The sequence below is a fragment of the Pseudopipra pipra genome, chromosome 10 (genome assembly GCF_036250125.1).
Source record: "Pseudopipra pipra isolate bDixPip1 chromosome 10, bDixPip1.hap1, whole genome shotgun sequence".
Classification (NCBI taxonomy): Eukaryota; Metazoa; Chordata; class Aves; order Passeriformes; family Pipridae; genus Pseudopipra; species Pseudopipra pipra.
The window spans coordinates 3,471,491-3,492,428 of NC_087558.1; the positions used below are offsets into that span (position 1 = coordinate 3,471,491).

The window sequence follows — 20,938 nt, forward strand, 5'->3', positions numbered from 1 at the left end:
GTTATCTCAGACAAGTACAAACCCTAAGGAGTCCCCTGCCTGCTGGGGGCTCCAGGAACACTCTGCAGCAGCACCTGCCTCAGTGGTTTTCCAGTTAAAAAGGTTGGGAACAGCATGGAAGCATCAGCCTGCTGTGTGAGGGAAGTGAGTGTAATAGGAATATTTGGAAGAGTGACTCAAAGAGAAAGAGGAGGTTACAGCCATGACAGAAAAGCACTGGCCTTAATCTCCAAAGTACAACCCCTGCCTTGGGATTCCATTCTTCCCATTTCTGGCAAAGAACTCCTGTAATAAAACACCAATATACAGTGAACTCTATAAAGAAAACTGAGGTGGAAAATATGCCCTCACCTTAAGGACAAGAAATGAGGCAGGAAATCAAATCAATGGTCTGTTCAGCCCGATGGCTCCACTCTGTGAATTAGGGCTGCTGAAGTAGATTTTCCTGTAAAAGAAACTGTTGAAAAGATGACTGTGCTGTCTAATATCAGTGCAGGGGGGCACAGACAACCCATCAGAGTCCTGTGGTGTGGGTAAAATACAAACCAATATGTGTTTAACTGTCAGAACCCAAATAATGCACTGGAATGTTTCCACTGATATGTCAGTGAAGGGCACCTCCCACCTCTGAACACAGAAATGCAAGATTTAAAGCTTCTCTTTCTATGTGAAAATGTCTGTGAACAAGTTACCATGAATTTTAGGCAATTTACCCCTAAATGGGTAAGAATTGTCAGAGAAATGCTTTAAATGAACCCCACTTCCCAACACTACGAGACAGAAATTCTTGTCCCTGAAATTTTTTTATTAAAACTGAGAGAGGGAGAGGAAGTTTTTAAGGTGCTTTGAAAATCACCTTAAAAACCAGACTGCAGGAAATTAATAAAAGGAAAAAGTGTCAGCCATATTCAAACAGAACATGATGAAGGGAAAAAGAACTTTAAAGCTAAGAATGCTGCTGTGCCTGAGCATCCTAAAGACGTTGCCAAAAGACACCATTAAGGTAATTTCAAAACTATAATTTCCATAAAACTCCACTAATAATAATCCCTGTTTGGCACCTCTCATCTTGGCAACATAAAACTGCATTTGGAGACACAAAATTCCATCTGTGGGCAAGAAGACTTTTATTGAAATGAAAAAAATAAAGAATAGAACATCCTGGAAAAAAAAAGAAGCACAACACCAGTTTTCTTTTATTCTGTTGTTTCTTCGGACTAATAAAAAAAAACAAAAGCAAGATATTTTTAAGGAGTTTTACTGACAACTTCACAAGATAATCCTTAGTAAATAATATCTTGAGCAACACTCAGAACACCTCTTCTGCTTCTTGGTTTGGTGTGACACACAGAGATGGAGAGGGAATTGAGTCCTTTCTGTGTTCACTGTAATGCAAGAACCTGTAGCTTATCCTCCAGAATTTCCTCCTCATCCATTTGGCTTTCATCCCAGGCCCTTAAAAGAAACACATTACGTTGATTTTCAGCACCTCAACTTGCTCTGCTTTGAGCCTTAGTGACAAATGTTCACATATGTAGAACCAAAAAGCAAAAAAATAGCTTTTGCAGGAGGTTTTGCCAGCACACACGGGGTACAAGCTGCTGTATTCAACTTTTGCCCTCAGTTTTTGTCACAAATCTCTGAATCAGCTAAATTTCCACAGCGTGTAATTAACCTCACACTGTCTCTCTGACTCCTTCTAGTTCTGAGATCATATAAGAAACCAGTGAGACACAGAACTTTGGGGAACTTCCCTATTTCCAGTCATCTCCTCAGTGTCCAAAATAACAGGTTTATCACAGATAAGGGTGAGTTAAAGGTTATTGGTTGACCTGCTCACAACTGCTCTTTTCAAAGTACCTTAAAACTAAAGAATCTGGGTGATTTTAAAGAGATTATTTTATAAATCTCAGTGCTAATGCATTAAAAAAACCCCACAATCCCAAAATTTATCATTTGGATTCTCAACAACAAAATAAATCCCTTAATTCTTAATCTGAGCTGCCTGAGAACTGGTTTAGGACACCAAGGTACAACACAGACCATGCTGACATTTCTAATAAGCAACAACTAGAAAGTTGAGATTGGTTTTATTTCAGTTCTGACATGATTTTTGGCATATTGAGCATTTTAAAACATCATTAAAACACTGCAAGTTTAACCTACCCAAAAATATCATCTGTATCATGGTCTTCTAGCTCCAGGTTTTCATGGAAATCTGTAGTATTTCCATAGATGTTCTCCAAGTCTCTGCTGGAGGAGGTTCCATCTTCAGAAGCTGAGCTGGAATGTTTTTCAGGATCTGAAATGTTTTAGGAACAAATATAAACAAAAAATGCAGGATCTACACTATCAATTTTTAAAAAATCCCAGAGTAGCAACAAAAACCTGCCATTAAATGTCTCAAAACAGCTTCAGCTGACAAAGAATGTCACTACAAACTGATTTTGCTGAAGATTGTGAATTTATAGATGTTAATAAAAAGGTCATAAATACATTGGAAAGTAGCACCTCATACTTCAAAAGCATCTTTCAGAGAAGAAATATATATGATTTAAATATTATGCACAATGCCACAAATTTGGAGGAAGGGAGACATTGTGATTGTGTGCAGAAAGCTTAAAACTTTGGTTCCCTCTCTTAATTTAAAATAACATGAATAAAAAGATAGACACTTCCAAATAGTTTTCTGGGATTCAAAACCGACAGTTTTGATTCCTGCACACAGCATTATTTAAATTAAAGTGCCACACTGGTTGCTCATGATGAGAGACATAATGTAAACCACATTTCTTGAGATGGAGACAGTTGAAATTGAGAAAGGTAAAGAAGTGCAGATGTAGTTGTGCATTTCTTGGTCCCTTGTTTCTTTTAGCTCATGTAATAATTACTTTAGTAGCAAAGGAATCCTTTATTAGATCACATCCATACTGCACCAGGGACTGCAGACACACAGTAACACACAAACTTGTGCTAAAGAGTTTATTCTCTAAATATTCAAGTTAACAGGGGAGCAGTGGAGTAGAAACAGAAGTAGAAACTAAGCACAACAATTAGTAGTGATAACTGAAAATAGGTAAATTTTAACTCAAAAGCCCATTTTTATGAAAACAATACCATGTATACAAGCCATTGTACCAAAATACATAAGATGAAGATATAAAAATGACCTAAATTCAGAGTCATCACAGTGTGTCTACATTTTACATAAGAAAAATGATCCTAAGTAGGTCCTTACCTGACCTCCACACCCCCATGTGAGGAGAAATTCTATTTTGAGCCCTGAACCCATTGGAGGGTCTGTTCAACTGCCTTTCCAAGACACCTTGAACTAGAGAGTCCTCAGCATATTCACTTAAGCTCCTTTCAGAAACCCACTGTCCACCTCCTGAAATTAAAAAATTATCAGAGGAAATTATTGGCAGGTTTTGTGTTAATATGCACTTAACTGGTCCTATATTTGCTGCATTTAATGTGTGTGATCTAAAGAAGCCATGCAATGAATTTTCTACCCATACAGAACACACTGAAAGCTTAATTTCAAGTGATACACTTGATCAAATTAATAATGTTCACCAACCATTTCACATGTTGTTTCTCATACACCATTAAAAGCAATAGGAACCTCCTCAAGCCAAATTGTCAGGGAATAGAAATAATTATATAAATCTATATCAATCTATGGCACTGGATTGATCTAATTTACCTCAAGGTAGCAAGTTTATTTTATCCTTCCACAAGTCCACTGTGTGCTGGCATGACTTGAACCTGAATGACTTCCAGAAGGAAACTGGATAGAAGTTACATGGAGAGAAGGATGTCTTACAGCAACAGGGATAACTATGTGTATTTTTGAGGATTTTATTCACATGCCAGTACCTGGAAAAGGGAGGCTACTGTCCCTAGGGCTGGAGGCAGCACACAGGGAAGGAGGTGCTGCCAGAATTCCTTGTCTGGGGTTTGCACCTGCACCAAAGAAACCTTCGAGTCCCCGATACCACGTGGCAACAGATTTGTGTCTTCTGGCTACATCCTGCAGCTTGAATAAAACACAGAGACATCAGAGACAGGAAAGGAAAGAGGAAAACTTCACAAATTGTCCTTGCAAGTTTAGATTAATAAAATGCTCATCTTATAGGACTGGGAATGATTTTGGCAGCCTGCTGTAATTCATATGGATGATGTTTTTGTACAAGATACGCCTTAAAATCCTAAAAAACTTCTCATGTTGTGAGAGTTTGAGTCTGTTCTTTCACTGTGGACATGAAAAGCAGTTTTTCTTTGGTTTCACTTTTGTGTACCTCAGTGAGAGCAATCACTGTTTAACAATGACTTCAAATCTATGTCCCAACCTTTTCTAGGATTTTTCATTTTTAATTTTACTTTCAGCCAAAGAACATGTAAGGAACTTAAGTCAGATAAGAGCACCTACAATTTTTGGTCATTGAGCAGAGAGGTGAAGTAACCTCAGTTTTAACATGGTAAGAGCTGCTTCTCCCCAGCATCAACTTTTTCTTCTGTCTGAGACCACACTGTTCTTTCTTTTGCTTTTTTTAGCACTAGCAGAAATTTGGCTATATAAAGTAGGAAGCAGGGAGACCTTCATCCCCTACATATGTGGCAGGCAGAAACAACCCTTTAACTAAACTTTACTCTTATGGGGTGGAGTTTCTAGAGGAGAACAAGGTGAAGTGGTCAAGTATTGCAAGGCAACCACACAACCACCCCAACTCTCAGTTGATTCAGGAACATGGTCTGGTGCCCCCTACTAAAGCAGATTAAGCAACATCATTTATCTATTTAACAATTAGACATCATAACTTACTGGTGAAGATTTCTTAACTACAGGCAAGCCCAAGCTGTGACTGTTACAGACACTGCCCAGTTCCTGTGACTCTTCCCTGGTTTCCTGCAGTTCTGTCTCAAGGTGTTTGTTGCTCTTTGGTTCAGTAGGGTTGGAGATCTCCTCCAGTGCTTCCCAGAAGCCCAGTGACCTCCCAGTCTCTGGTTTAATACTCTCCTTTTGCACTGCATTTCCTTCCAGAGGACTGCAGACAACCATTTTTTCTACAATCATAAAAATAGGTATATTTTTTTAACGGAAATATGAATTATAACCTGCAAGTCCACTGTGTTTTCTTCATGAACTTCAAATGTAAAACCTCCATTAAAGAACTGCAATAGCAGCAATTTCATAAAACATCTTTAAAAGCAGTATAATGGTTTGGAATCCATCCTATCAGGCTGTGAATGATTCTGCAAGCTGAATTTCTCTGTTCATACAACACACAGGCATTTTATTTTTTACCCTGTGCCCACAAAAGCACAGAAATCACATCTGATTAGTCATCTCTTGTTTGGTTGGGGTTTTTTTTCCCATTTGAAGAGTTAAACGAGCAGTTTCTTGAACTCAACACAAAGAGAACAAGTGCCAGGTCTTGAAGTGCTGGAGCAAATGTTTGGGACTTGCAAGAACAAGAAATTAATAACCTTTACATTCTAAGTTATTTCTTAATATTAAAAAAGTGACTGGTTTTTTACATAGTTTAGGACACAGAGTAAGATCTGTGGGACTCCTTAAGAGTGCCACAAAATAAAGCTGTCAGATTTTCACAGTGATTTCCCTGACATGCAGTTGGATTACTTAAACACCAATGATGATCTTTCATGCAGAACAGGTAATCATTTATACAGTTTCTCAATCTAGCTACATAAAAGTTTTTTATACATCAAAAGCACATATGCTATAAATTAGATTTAATACAGATAAACTGACTTGAAGATGACCTGCTTTATAATGGGTTTATTTTCAGTATCCAGCTCCTATTAGGTTAGTTTCTCCCTCAAATACAAGCTCAGAGAAGCAAGATTTCTGTCACAGTGATACCCTTCATTTCAAAATTGCTCTCAGAGCCCATCAAATTGTAATCAAGGGACCTGATAGCTCAGAGAAGGGCACATAATTTAACTTTAATTATTTTTCAGACAATCATCATAGTTGCCTCCCACATCCTACATGAGAATGATAAACTGTACACATTTAGGTCTATTGTACAAATAATAACTTTCCAAATTTACCTTGAGAAATTTCTTGAGAAGAAACAGGATTTCTGTCAGGAGGAAAAAGGTAAAAAACAGAATGTCAGCTGTGGAAGTTAAATGACAAGAAGATTTTCTCATACACTTTCTCTTGGCCAAAGGTCTGGTCTGCAACTGCTGAACAGCTTTGAAAGGGAAGGAGAAAAGACCAGAAAAATAAAATATAGCAAAACAGGTCACAGCTAATCAGTGTGGGGAGATCAGAAGAACTGCACATGTGTCGTTAACTATGAGGACTTATTTTTGTCTGGAATTACAAAGTTAGTCAAGTGAGAACATCTTAAAAGAGCACAACACTGAGTAATGACAGATTTTGTATGTGAGTTCCTGTTTCTGCTGAGGCTGGAGCTTAGAAAAGAGAAATTCTACCTGGAATTCATGGCAAGCACATGGAAAGAACTGTATCTTACATGGGTTGACATTGGAGTGATCAAAGAAACCAAATGAAGACATTTCAAAGTGATGCCTCTCCAATTACAGGCAATTAATATTCTGTAGTGGCTTTAAAACAATGTATCAATGACTCATAGAAGTGTGACTGACTGCAAAGAAAAGCCCCCTTTTCTTAGGGATGTAACTAAACCAGAAGATGGGATTATTTCCTTTTCTCTTCCACAGAATCTCTGCATTCCTGATACCTTCCACACTGCTCCAGTGCTTCAGTTTTTCCTTGCTGGTTCATTCCCTCAGCCCCAGTTTCCACCACCAAATAGTTGGATGATTCTTCCAAGCCTGTGCTGTGAAACTAAATAAAAACCAAAAACCATCCATATTCAGCAATGGATTAAAATTTAAAGAAAAAGTCAAGTAACTCAAGTGATTAAAAGCTTGAAGACTTCATCTTTGTATAATTTCTATATAGTTCAGGTCCCTGGATAGAACAGGAAAAAATACAGGGAACTTCTGGAAAAATAAATTTTCCACATTGGTATGGAAAAGATAAACCCATACTTTTTTCATACTGCAAATTATTTATTAAAATCTTTTAAATATTTAACTTATCAAGATTTGAAAAATCACTTCAGATGACTGAAGATTCAGGAATTCCTTTATTACACACTTACATCATCAAGGAACTCAATTTTCAAAGAGGACTCTGACTCTGCATTTTCAGAAGTGGTGTTGGATTCTTCCCCTTTAAAAAGAGATGCCCAAAATCTCTTCATCTCTTCAACTAGGAAATATAATTAATTTCATGCATTTATTTTTTTCCTGTTTGACTTACACTTACAAAAATGCAAACTTTTATTTATCTTAAAGTACCACAAATTCCTCCTTTCATTATTGTTACTTTAAGCAGAATCCTCCCAAGTGTATAGCTGTTCAGCAATAAATTGAAAAAAATTTTGCAAAATAAATTTATTTTGCAAAATAAATTGCAAAAAAAAAAAAGATATTATTTAGGTTCAATAAACAGAAATTTATTACACCTGAAAAGTCATCCACATCATCATCATCATCTCCTTCTCCTCCTCCTCCACTCACAGCCTGATGGACACTCAGGGTTTGCACAGGCTTTAAATCTCTCATGCAATTGTCAGGAATCTCATCAACAGGAGTTCTGAAAAAGGAGAAGAAATCAATCTTAAAAAGTCATAATTACATTATATATATATAAAATATCACAGTCCTTAAAACAAAAAAAAAAGAAAAACCCCACCCCACTATTTACTCCAGCTGTATTAACTCTTCCTAATTTCACTGAGATGACCTTGCACCTCAGTGAGTAACAAAACAACCCTGCAACATTTCTAAAGGCATCCTGATGCTTGTGCTTCCCTCTCTCTATAAAACTCCTGTAGCAAATGCCCCAGAAAAATCAAGCAACCAAATATCATTATCAGTCTTCAAACTCTACAGTAAACTGAGAGCAAAGAGAATCCCTCCAAATACTCCCTCTGCAGTAATTCTGAACTATTAAACCATCAAGTCAGGCTATGATGGTTATTTTATTCAAATAAAGCACTCTGTATACACTCCCCTTAACTCTTGATAATGTATCTAATATGTTAGAAGTTTCAAGGGGATTTTTGTTAATGCTATGAAGTATTTCTGAGCTTTTCCTTTCAATACCTTCTGTATTTCTTAAGCAAGAGTTTCTCCATGTAGCTCAGGCCATCCTTCTTGAATTCCACTTGGACAGGTTCCTCCAGAACAGTAACACTGGTCTGGACCTCACAAATTCCCACAGATTCTATTAGAATTATTAAAAAAAAAATATACAGATGTTCAGGCTTATAAACTTGTTATTTATCTACATTATTCTTGAATGAACAACATATTGGTAGTCTATCCCTCACTGAGTCTTTGTATAATTCCAAAATTTAAATGGCCAGCAGATAAAAATCCCACCATATCACAGGAAAGAAAAGAAAAAAAAAGTCAGTATAATATTTGTACAAAAAATACAGAGAGAACAAACACCATCCACAGACTAGAGGAACAAGACCAGCTTGCACAAATACAATCAGACAAGAGGATTTTTATCCCCATTTTTCCATGCATACTTCAGCTGATTGCAGCTGTTCATTGGGACAAAGAAATATTAAGAGCCTGTGGAAGGCAAGCAAGAAATGCATTTTGATAGAACACACAAAATCCTGAGCTTTGCACATTCCCTGCCTCAGTTAAAAGCTGGGACTTTATGCTTGAGCACTGCAGTTCATATTAAAGTGTCATGTGAGAAACAATGCCACAGAAGGGACATGAGCTGAAAAATCTGGCCAATGCCACAGCTGAGTACAAAAACTGGGATAAACATTAACCTGCATGTTACTAAGATAAAAAAAAAGAAACCTTCAGAGGTCGTTGTTATTGATAAAGGAACATAGAGAGAAAAACTGAGAAAAAAACATTTATTATTCTAACAGAAGATCTCCCTTCACCAATCAAAAGTCTGCCAACTCACCCAATTGGCTCTTAATGTATTTAAAATGAATTAAAACAGAACAAATCCTACCTGATGGCACCTCACTGGCTGGCACTTGTTCCCTGTGGTCACTATTCCCCTTCCTCCATTGAAGCAAAGCTTCCTGGAAAGACTTTGCAGATTCTTCCTCATTATATGAGCCATTTAACAATAATCCTTCGTCCTCATTTTCAGGGCCTGTACAGGTTGATTCTGAGGGTGGTTCCTAAATCAGTTCCACGACATAATTAACAAAGCACTGGTGATGACAATTCTCTCCCCAGCAATGTTTTTAGTGTCCCCTGTGGAAATGCAACACTCAGTTTCCTGGGCTCAGCCAAACTACCCTGGAATTCAAGATCACTCAGGTTTTATGTGCTCTTGCTCACAACTAAATTGGAACATTCTGTCAAGAGCTAAAGAAGAAAAACTAAGAAATTTGTATAAGCAGACACACAAAAAAAACCACTTTTAAATGTTTCTAATAGCAGAGAGCAGTGGCCATGGACAGCCCACATTCTATGCACAGGATATACGGTCATGGAGAGCTCACACTCCATGGACAGGACAGATTAAATGAAGCATTTTATGCACCACATCTCATTTAAACTAATTTATGAGCTATGTACTTTATTAATGAAGTTCTACTCATTGAAGCTTCACAGCAAACAGAAGCACATCTGTAGAGGTCAATAAAAGGAAAATGTTCCTAAGGAGTAACTGGAACACCAGGTCATACATTAAAAAAGCAGTCCAGGGAAGTCCAAATTTTAAAAAACTAGATGAGATTGACTGAAAATAGCTACAAAGGGAGAATAACAAGTACTACACTGGGATTTTGCTGATTTGCAACCTTCGTTAGAACAAATAAAACTACTGTGGAAAGTTTTGACGACCAACTCTTGAACGATTATCAAGCAAAACCGAGAAATATTTTATGTTCATCCACACAGAGAGCAGAAGGAAAGACTTTTTGTCTGTACAATCCCAAAGCAGAGCACACGTTCTTACCACAAAGGGACAGGCAGAAAGGGCAATGAGAAAGAGTCAGAGCAGCCTCTACAGCAGCAGAACCTGCTCACCCCACATCTCTATGCCATGATCGACCCAGCGACTCTGCAGCTGCTGGTTGCACATTAAACGGTCCCTGTGACTCGCCCTGAGCCTGCAGACACACGAACCACCCTACAAAGCTGTTCCTTGTTTTCTTTCGCACTTCCCTCCGATCCTCGCGCTGCAAGGCGGGATGGGCACGGCTCAGAGTTTACTGGGGGAATGAATCCCTGTTCCTGGGGTTCCTGGGATCGGCAAGAAGCACTCGAAAGAAGGCGGGCCTTCACCTAACGCGGGGCGAGCAAATCGTCGCTGCATTCGTCATGGAAGTCAGGATTTCCAGCCCGATTTATCCCCTCAGCCCCGGGAGGTGGGAGCGCTCCGGGATTCCGGCGCTGCAGCCGCAGCCGCGCTCGGGGCGTCCCGCGGGGCCGCAGCTCCGCCTGGCGCACAGCCCTGGAACTGCAGCCCCGCTCCCGGGATCGCTCCCGGGAAAACCCCTGGGAAAAACCAAACCACGCACTTGGGGATTACTCAGTAAATACTTGGGGTATTTACTCATTATTGGGTGAGCAGCAATGAAATTGCGCGGAGGGCATGGAAAAAAAAAAGAATTAAGGCAGCAAAATCCCACTGGCTCTGATGGCAGAGATTTCAAATCCACAGGAACCTTTTTTTTGTAAGGAAAGCCATTAAAAGACACACACAAAGTATCTGTTCCATCTGGTTTGAGTGTTAGCAGCTCCAACGGGTTTTATTTGCCATAAAAGCAATGGAAATAAATCACAGCAGGACCCCACAGGCCAGGGAGGGGGGATCTAAGTGAGGTGATACTTTTTATTTCCCTATTGAAGAGTGGAATTACTCTATTAACTAAAGTTACTTCAAAAATCAAATAGTATGAAGCTACACCACACTTTGGAGGCCAGGTTTCTTATTTATACTTTCTGAAAGGCAAAATTTATTAAATAAAAATCACCTCATAGTTGATAACAATAATTTCCACTCTAACATAGCAAGTGCCAGCTTGGAAAGCAGCCACAATTCAGCACGTGCCCTGGTCCTTATCAAAGTATTTAAAGCTATAAAATATTCATGGGTCACTCAATTCTTCCCTATTTGCCTGTAATCACATGTCTTATTTTATTCACAGAGTGGTGTTCTTTAGGTAAGTAAGAATCTTCTTCAGTCACATTCACATGCTGTGCAAATTAATAAAAATACAGCTTAAAGGAATTCTTTAGCTGTTGCCAGTTAAAGAACTGGTCACAGTTGTGGTAACAAAATCAAGTCATTTGTTTCCCTGCATTCAGGGAGATCAGTGCATAAAACCTCCCTTATGGGCAACAAACAGTTATCACAGAGACAAAGCCTATGTGGGTATCACCAATGTATTTTAGGAAACAGATGAGAAAAACTCTTAATATGGTTTCGATTCCAGAAAAAGAAGATATTTAACTAATGTAGGATCAAATTAATCTCAAATGTTTAAGTAGTTTTCTCCTCTTTTGAAGTTGCTGCATGGTCACTCTGGCACCTCAGCCTGGACAAACCCAAGGCAATTCATTTTACAACATATAACAATGTCTAATAAATGTCTGTCTCCATACTGCCACAAAAAACTTATATGCATATTATATTGTGTTGCTGGAGAGTAATTTTTAAACCATTCACTTACCAGCAGCACACTCTTAATTTCAGATAGTCCACATGCAACCCTCTCCACTTCAGAGTTCTTATGTGCTACAGCATTTTCCATTTCAGGCTTAAATTGTTCTTTCACTGGCTCTGGAAGTAAACAAACAATTAAAAAAACAAACTAATCCAGTATTCCAGTCTCTGATTTCTTTATGCCTTAATTGCAGCAACCTCCAAGAATAGATAATCTACCAGAAAATCATGAAATTTTATTTTGTTAAGAAAGATGTCTTTACCTTGAATCTGGTCTTTGAGTATTTGCAACTTCACTTTTCCTGAAGAAACCTATATGGAAGAACATATGCATATATATTTAAGATGTTAATGAAAATAAATAAAAGAGTAACTTTTGATAGAATAGAATGAAAATGTTGCTTGGTTCCAGGAAAGCAGCCAGGCATGTATATGAAGAGAAAACTGCACGTACTGCTCATGACATCCCTGAAGGCTGGGACCACTTTCCCTCCCCAGCCATGAAATGATGTTGTCCTTGTTCGCCCAGCCAGGAATGTTCTCCAGACCATTCCATAACTGCAGAACTTGCATAACCACAGTGATCTAAACTCAGACATCACTCAACCAGAGATGTCCTCTGCACATACAACCTGCACTCACACCTACCCCTGTTTGAGGGGGGAGGTCTCAGCCTGTTTTCACTCTGCTTCTCCTCATGACCCTTCCATGATTTGGCATCCCAGTAATTAACGATTTTCATCCCTGCTCCTCACTTTTTCCCTGCAGAGTCCACACTGAATCCTCACTGGCCCTCACTTGCCCCTTGCTTTAATTTTACCCTTTAAAACATTCTGCCCCATCTCAGCCATCAGAGCTGAAATCTGAAGTCTTTTGAAGCAGCAACAGCTTTGAGTTACTCGTCCCAGAGAAGGGGAAAGAGAAGGAGGTGGGTTAAAGAAAACCTTTTCATTTTATTGGAATTGAGTGTGTTGGCTGAGAGGACCTTCTTGCCAAACTGCTGCTGCTTCAAAAGGCTTCAAACAGCAACTGTGACGGCTCAGTCTGAAGTTGTCATTGTCTGGTTTTCTCTCCAGACTTATCCAAGCTTTGTTTCAGCCAGTTCCAAGTGGTCTGTGTTAATTAACAGCTCTCATTTCAACCCAGCACACACAGCACGGCTGCCAGAAAAAAAGCAGGAGAGAAAACTTTCTTTTCAAGTCCCACTCAGGCCAATTTGTGCCTCTGCAGACACATCTGTGCCTGCTAAAGCAAAGAGGAAGCATCTCTAAGCTGAATTAGTTTGGATTTTGGGATCCCCTACAGATTTTTCACAGAACAAGCGAAGAACATAAGCTCTGTTATCACAACTGGGATTTTACCAGCACTTGTGAACATTGTTTGCTGACAGACACACCTAATACCTGCTTCCATGATGTACACAGCCTAAGCTATTAAAATACACTTATTTCACCAAAGAATAAAATATTAAGACCAGCTTATTCCAGTTGGAAGTGATAACACTCCCTACAAGGTTCAGTCTTCAGCTACTTACAAATTTGACCAGCTTTAACCATTCCCAAATGTCTGCCTTACCCTGAATATTTTTTAAGTGTGTCAGCAAAATTGTCCTTGCCTATTCCAAAAGGGAATAAGGGAAAATAACCCATTGAGTGAATATTGAAAAGAAATCACATTTTTCAATTCTTACAATATTAAACCCGTAGAAGCAATGATAATTTGCTGCCTATCACAACTAAAAACACAACAGATCACTCCAGAGAACTTGATGTTCCTCCAGCTCAAAGGGAACCATAAGCTTGGCATGAAAAATAAATAATGAGGGATTTTACTCAGAAGGTGCTTAACCTCTTATTATTTTTATAGTATTTAAAATTCCCATGTTCTGCAGCATAAATCTAATTCTAAACCTTGCTTTGTTTTAAATAGCTTTACTTGCAAATGTACTTTAATACCTTTTTCCAGTTTTCTTTACTTTGTGACAAAACTCGGGCTTGGATGGTCATTGGTCCTGCCTGTCCAGATTTCCAGTGATAAGGACTTAATTTCCTGTGAACCAAGAGCAAGAAAAAACTCAAAAATTATGTGTTCTGTAAGCAAGAGAAACATACAGGTTTTCCTTCAGGTTTTTAAATATGAACAGAGCATCACAAAAATAAAATACTGCTCTAGAGGATAATGGATTCCCCAAAACACAAACACCTCCTCCACATTGCACCCTGCTTCTCATCTACTTTAACAGCAGTAGATATATAAAGTGTATAAGAAAGAACTGATTTTGAAACTGGTCTAAGCTTTTAAATGTAAGGAAATCTCAGGTTGGTTTTAGAAGAATAAAAACAGAAGTACACCTTAGACAAGTCTTCATTGTCCCAACTTACTCCAGGGCTTTTATCCAGCACTGCTAAAATGCAGCACCTTTTAATAAGTCAGGAACAAACACCTACAATCTCAGTGATAAATCAATTTAGATTTGACTGCTATGATGAACATGGAAGATGGAGGGGAAGAATTTAAGACTAAGGGAGATTAAACTGTGATTTTCACCTTTAGGACACTGCAGAACACAGTGCTGTGGAATAGTGAGCAAGGATTCAAATGTAAAACCTGCTCTGTTTTACAGAAAAACAAACATAGGGCAAAACAAACAAAACCAAACAAAACAAGGAGCAAGAAGAACAGAGGAGGGAAGAGGGATGAAGGCCAGGCTGGATGGGGCTTGGAGCAACCTGGTCTAGTGGAAGGTGTCCCTGACCATGGCAGGGGGTTGGAATGAGATGATCTTTCAGGTCCTTTCCAACCCAAACCATTCTGTGATTCCCACTGCTCCTGTCATTTGAGCTCACCATGACACCACCATCAGGATCTGCAGGTCCAAGGACATGAGAACAATATGGGGGGCCAAGTGCCACACATTATCTGGAAATCTGCCTCATCAGCCCAGGGAAACACTGCCAGAGCTGCAAACTGAGCAGCACCAAGGCTCCAAGGTATCCAAGGCTTTTGCATCTCCAGTGACACAGCACATCAGGCAGGAACACAAAGAAACAGAAGCAGATGTTGCAGGGATTTGCCAACATTCAGAGTGAGTCAGAGAGATTTAAACTTCCACCCCAGCATTTGCTTCATTCCATTGTGCTTCCTTTCCAAGCCTTGTTTCTCATCATACAGGAGATGCAGCTCTGAAGCTACACAGGCACACGAAAAACGGGATCAAAGCAATGTTGAGAAAAGAATCCTCCTGAGAAACTGCAGAAATGAGACTAAAACAGTGCAAGAGAAACCACTCTCTGTCTCCTGCTGTAAAATTAAGGGGACAAATCCAGTCAGAGAGCAGAAAAGGGAGAGGGGGAAAAAAGGGGGGAAAAGGGATCAAATGTCACATGTGACTTTAAAAGTAACAAAGCCATAGGGAAGCAAGTTTATCATTGGGAAGAGAAACTGGAGAGACTGAACACTTTTGTGAATTCCAAACTTTGCAGGAGAATCCATCTGGGGCAGGGGGAGGTGTGGAGGGAGCATCTCACTGGATTCCATTTTTCCATACAGAAATTCCACCTACTTTCTCTCTTCTTTTTCTCTGCTCATGTTTGACTGGAGTTGCTGCAATTTCTTCTCCATCTCTCTGTTTTCTGTCTCTAACTGCTCTTTCTCCAACTGCAATTCTCTGACAGTTCTGGAGGAGTTAAAGCAGCAAAATATTCATCAGAAATTACAGGACAGTGAGTGAGATACCTGAAGAATTTTAAAGCAGCCAAAAAAAAAAAAAGTCACTCTTCTATCTCCCATCAAGACTGGAAACAGTTCTGGAAAAGGGGTGTGACAGTGACAGGGATACTCCAAAATGAGCTTTAGAGTGGCCAACACAAAAGTCATACAACTGTGTGCTCAGAAAGGTTTGTTGTTTAATTATATTAAAATCAACCATCCCAGTGACTTCTTTAGTATTGTTTGTATTACACATTAGATATACAGAGTTATAAAACCTTTAACTCAAGCAGAAAATAGATTAAAGCCTATGAAAAGGTCAAGGATAAAAGCATAGGGAAAATGCTAGAAAAGAAACACATCATGATTCTTATTGCTGTGGCACAAATAAGCTCTTCTATTAATGTTGCATTAAAAGCTATTAAAAGTTAACACAACACATCTCAATCTCAATCAGACAGAATGCACTTACTTTGTTTTTAATCTCACTGAGGTTCCAGTTTTTGAGCCTGGGAGTATCACAAAATCATTGATATTCATGATACCCAGTATAACTCCTTCTGAAACAGAGAATTTCAATAATCTACAGTCAGAAACCTGTTGAAATGGGAATTTGATTGAAATTAAAACAGTAAAAAACTCATTAAACATCCAAAAATATTCACGTATAGGTGAGAAAAATGAAGCACAGAACTTGTTTATATGAAGTACCAATAAAATCCTAGAACAACTCTAAATTAAATTTAACTGGAAAAAAAAAACACCACCTTTTTATTACTTTTATGATACCAGGGAAAAGATTTTCTTGTCTTTCATTTGGGCAATTCCCTAAAGTTCAATGCAAGCAGTTTAATATTAAATAAAACAATAAAAATGAACGAGACCCATAGAAAGCACAAAGAAGGAGAAAATTGTACCAATGGCTGTGAAGTCAAAGCATCTCAACGGACTTGGGAAGATAAATTCCTTCTGTCATGTACAAATTGATACAAAGGAATACAATAACTCCCAGAGCAGAGTTAGTCCCTACCCTCAAGACTTCAAGACAATGGTATTTCAAATACATTTTTTTCCCCACGTTGTAAAATATTCTTCCAAAAGGCAAGTTCATCCAGCACAGATGAACAGTCCAAACTGGTGCCACAGAACCTGAAACAGTGACATTTCAGTGCTGACACAATGTGTGCACCAAATATGTTTCTTATGGTGTCAGAAAAAACCAAACCACTCAATCCTAACATCACGTCAAAACAATTGTTCTTTTATTACCTTCTAAGATAAAACAGGATTTTATTAACTTTGAAAAGAAGAAAGTTCCTCTCTGGCAAATGTGTGCTAGCAGGACTAGTGCAGCTGGACAGAAGGAGGAAACACTGGGTTTGAGGGAGCCCAAAAGATATTTAATAGTAAAAAAATATAAAAAAAAAAAGGTAAAATTATGAAAAAAAAAGGGCAAAGAAAAAAAGAGGTAAAAAATAGTAAAAAAAAAAAAAAAAAAAAAAAGAGGCCAGCTTAGCAAGCCAATGGGGGAAAAGTAGTTAACTCACATAAATCGTATTCTTTTATTAACTTTAAACATTTGCTTCCAGGAATATTTTAAAGAGGTAAGTTAGAAGTTGTGATAATAGCAGAGATAAATATCAGATGTACTGTGTGAGAATATCAGAGATAAAAGGCCCTGTTTTTCAGGAACACTGTAATACTGGGTGGAAAAAAAAAGTCTCAAGTTGAAAGTAACAGGGGATAGACATGAATTTATTTAATAGCTATTAGAGTATAGGCTTATTTTTTTAAGAACAGCTGTTAAACTCTGAGATTGTAACAGTCAAACAAATAAACAAACCCCATGGGGAAATATGCACCCTTAGCTTGTAAGACATCCTTAAGTATCCATGAGATGGGTGCTCAGGACCGACAGGGAAGTCCAGCAAAGGTAACCCCAAACTCCTCAGAAACAGATTCATAATTTAAATACAGACAGGAGTTCCTTTTTTCCTGTCTGCTTTTTGTTTAATGAATCCTTTTTCTCTCACTAATAGGTAACACAATTTGCCAGTGAGGCAAACAACAGTAAAGCAACTCATCAACATAAATAAATCAAGCATTAATTAGCCACATCCTTTCTGCCTGCTCTTCTACACACCCTGTACTCAAATTTCATCATTCTAGCAGGTTCCTCTGTGCTAATGGATACAGAGTGCCACTGAACAAAACAAACAGTGGTGTTTTGGCTAAATGAAATTTAATTTAACTCTAAAGCCTGCATAGCTAAATGAACCCAAATTCCACACACCCCGTATCTCAGCTTAGCTCACGTTTCTTCCTAATCAATTTAAAGATGGGTTTATAACTCAAAGACAGCTGAAGATGGGTGCAGTTTATTTCAAACTACAAGAGTTTAACTAGAGCAGACTAAATTCCAACAGCATTCTCACATCAATAAAACCATAAAATCCGAAGGGATACTACTGTATATGTAATAGCTCACATCCAATTATTGTAACCATGAACACGGATTTCATGCTACACTGAGTCCTATCCACTTACCAATAATTCAAACCTAACTCTTTCCTTTGAAGAAGAATTCTAAGTGTAGTAAAGAATTTGTCTGTCATTGCTCCCCACCCATTTGCTGTTAATTACAACAACTGAGACACTCAGACTTGTGGTTTTTCCAAACATTTAACGTCTCGCTAACTAGTTAAAATAACATAAAAAAAAGAATGATATTAAAGAAAATAAAAAAAGGAAAGAAAAAACCCCACCAAACAAACTTTGATTGCCTTGTTCATCTGCCAGTCTAAATCCAGCAGTCAGGTAGGCCAATGGAATCTCAGTCTCTCAGGATAAATTCATATCCTCCATGCCCCAATATCTGTGACACCAACAAGAAAAAAAGCTTTTTAAACCAATTATCCATTTCTATGTTTAATACCATACAACATGCACCAAGTCAGACCATGAAACCCAGATTAGAACAGCTAAAGGACACTTTCCCTAAATTATCTTCCCAGAGTTTGAAATTTCCCCCCACTTTGGAAAGACGTATTATCTTGACGACTGTGAAAAGCCAACACCTATTTCCACGAGTGGTGAATCTCCACTGCTTAACCAAGAACTCCGGTTTCAACTTGTATTTTAAAAAACTTCAAACACAGAAGACGTGAGAATGGTCTCTGTGTCTCCAAGCAGCCTACTAAAAAAGAAAAAAACACATTACCAAGCATGTTTCTGGAGATAAATGCCTCCTTATCCACATTGTACAGCTACAGTAAGTGCTCTGTGAGCTGCACAGTCTGCCCAGAGGAAGCAGAGCAGGGGGAGCAGCAGGTGGGGCTATAAATAATAAATTTATTGAATAAACGGAGCAGAGTCAGGACTTGCCTTTAAAGCTTCTCTCAAGCTCTAGTGTGTGCAGAGCAGTCGGTCCGGGCGGAAAACTCAGCTCTGGGGAAACAGAGAGAGCGCACAGGGGCAGGCAGAAAATCAAGACCTAAAAGCCTTACAGCAAAGCGGTGGGGTTGGGGTTTTTGTTTCGTTACCGAGGCTCAGTTTTCCGAGGCTGATGAAAGGTGGGAAGCGCAGGGAAGAAGTGAAGTGCCCAGAACTGTAACCTCAGACTACAGAGCCGTGAGGGGGGGAATAAAGAGCAGCGAGGGGGGCGAACACAAATTCCAGCTGTGCGCGGGCAGGGCACGATCCGGGGGCACTTCCACCTGTGCCAGGCGCTCCCTAAGCCCTTGGTGGGGGCGGCAGCGCCGGGGCGGGACGCGCTGGCTGAGGGTCCCCTGAGGGGAACCGCCAGGACCCCCCTGCCTACTCTGAGGACTCAGCCCCGCGGGGTTGGTCCCCGTCCTGATCCCGATCCCGATCCCGATCCCGGTCCCGGTCCCGGTCCCGGTCCCAACCCCGGCCCCACGCTGGCCCCGCGGCCGCCGCCGTTGCCATGGCAGCGCGGGCCGCGGGAGAGCCCATTCGGCGCCGCGGGGGTGGGACACGGGAGAGACTATCCCGTGCGGGGCTGAGGGGAGCGGCCACCGCCGCCCCCCGTGGGACCACAGCGAACCCCTCAGTGCCGTGCCCGCATTCAGCTGAATGTGTGGACTCGTGGAACTGTCAGGGTTGGAAGAGACCCTTAAGATCATCCTGTCTAACCATCCACCCAGCACCTCCACTGTAACCCCTAAAGCGCATCACCCAGCGCCAGATCCAGCTTCTCAGGGACACCTCCAGGGATGGTGACTCCAACACCTCCCTGGGCAACCCATTCCAAGCCTGACCGCCCCAACAGGGAAAATATTTTATTGAATCTTTCCTGCCTTAGATTAAGGCCTTTTCCTCAGTCCTCTCACCACAGACATGGCAGAAGAGATCTGCCGTCACCTGAGCACAACCTGCTTGTGGAGAGCGATGAGGTCCCTCCTGAGCCTCCTCTTCTCCAGATTAAACACACCCAGGTCCCACAGCTGTTCATCATAAAATGTAAAAAATTTAAACCCCGGGCCCACAATACCCCCTGTGAGCTCAGTCCCTCAGGTGTCCAGGGGCTGCTCTGTTATTTCCAGCCCAGCAGCATTTCCATGGTGGCCCAAGAGCTCCATTGCTGAGGGAGAGCGAAGCTGAGCCCTTGGTGCTCCCACCCTGGACAAAGCTCGGCTTTTCACTCACTGTATTTAAAGCTGATCCTTAAAGTCTCTGTGCCTCCAGTAGACTCAGTGCTGCTCCGTCCCACACACCACCAGGAGTGAGACTCCCCCAAACCCTGAGACGCAGTAACAAACAGCACTTCCACCCCCTGAGTTTTCAGGACATACTTTATTTACATGGGTTTTTTTCCCCACAATAAGTGCAAAGGATTTTATCCAGTGAAAACAAAAATACGTGGTTGGTGCTCTCACACTGCAGCTTGGGTGAAGTGCGCTCCCTGCAGCAGAAGTGGTAGGGGATGCCCAGGAAAGCATGGAAAGGGGGAATGACCTCAAATTTTACTGCCCATCCTCCCTGTAAGCAATTCAAGGATTTCATAGAACCACAGAATCCCAGAATGGTTTGGATTGTAAGAGACCTCAAAGCTTATCTAGTTCCAAACTCCTGCCACGGACGGGGACACCTTCCACTAGCCCAGGTTGCTCCAAGCCCCATCCAACCTGGCCTTGGACACTTCCAGGGGTGGGGCAGCCACAGCTTCTCTGGGCAACCTGTTCCTGTGTCTCATCACCATCTGAGTAAAGAATTTATTCCTGACATCTAATCTAAACCTGCCTTCTTTCAGTTTAAAACTGTTGCCCCTTCTCCTGTCACTATCTGCCCTTATAAAAAGTCTCTCCCTCCTTTTTATAAGCCACTTCCATCCCATTTCAACCTTTATTCCCAAAGCTCTGCAAAACACACCTCTGTTTATCTTTGAATCCAGGCTCTTCTGTTTTCATTCTAACTTATTATTTATTCACGATTTCGTCTCTGGAAGAACCAATATACTCTCCCTGCTGATTTAGTGCC

General features: G+C 40.1%; 1 protein-coding gene and 1 long non-coding RNA gene across 5 annotated transcripts in view; both read right to left on the minus strand.

Moving 5' to 3' along the window:
* Window positions 1-19,357, minus strand: part of LOC135419436 (uncharacterized) — a 522,870-nt gene extending 503,513 nt beyond the window's left edge. Inside the window, exons 1-2 of one of the 2 annotated variants that reach the window (XR_010432987.1) lie at window positions 18,982-19,357; window positions 18,820-18,886 (exon numbers count right to left, since the gene is read on the minus strand). This is a non-coding gene — a long non-coding RNA (uncharacterized LOC135419436). The remainder of the gene's footprint in view (window positions 1-18,819; window positions 18,887-18,981) is intronic. The other variant, XR_010432988.1, reaches the window with a different exon arrangement.
* ZBBX (zinc finger B-box domain containing) lies at window positions 1,243-18,777 on the minus strand. 3 transcript variants are annotated; one of them, XM_064665788.1, is made up of 18 exons: window positions 18,517-18,777; window positions 18,205-18,314; window positions 15,912-15,999; window positions 15,294-15,407; window positions 13,687-13,780; window positions 11,995-12,043; window positions 11,739-11,848; window positions 9,059-9,233; window positions 8,173-8,293; window positions 7,530-7,660; window positions 7,164-7,273; window positions 6,738-6,844; window positions 6,079-6,110; window positions 4,826-5,067; window positions 3,880-4,039; window positions 3,239-3,388; window positions 2,167-2,302; window positions 1,243-1,455 (listed from the first exon to the last, which is right to left on the minus strand). In XM_064665788.1, the coding sequence occupies exons 3-18, from the start codon at window positions 15,977-15,979 to the stop codon at window positions 1,383-1,385; spliced, it is 1,872 nt and encodes a 623-aa protein (XP_064521858.1). In that variant the 5' UTR covers window positions 15,980-15,999; window positions 18,205-18,314; window positions 18,517-18,777; the 3' UTR covers window positions 1,243-1,382. The 3 variants fall into 3 exon arrangements, with proteins under 3 accessions (XP_064521858.1, XP_064521857.1, XP_064521859.1); XM_064665787.1 differs by having other exon boundaries at window positions 18,474-18,777; XM_064665789.1 differs by lacking the exons at window positions 18,205-18,314; window positions 18,517-18,777 and having other exon boundaries at window positions 15,294-15,466.
* Window positions 19,358-20,938: the final 1,581 nt, after the last annotated feature.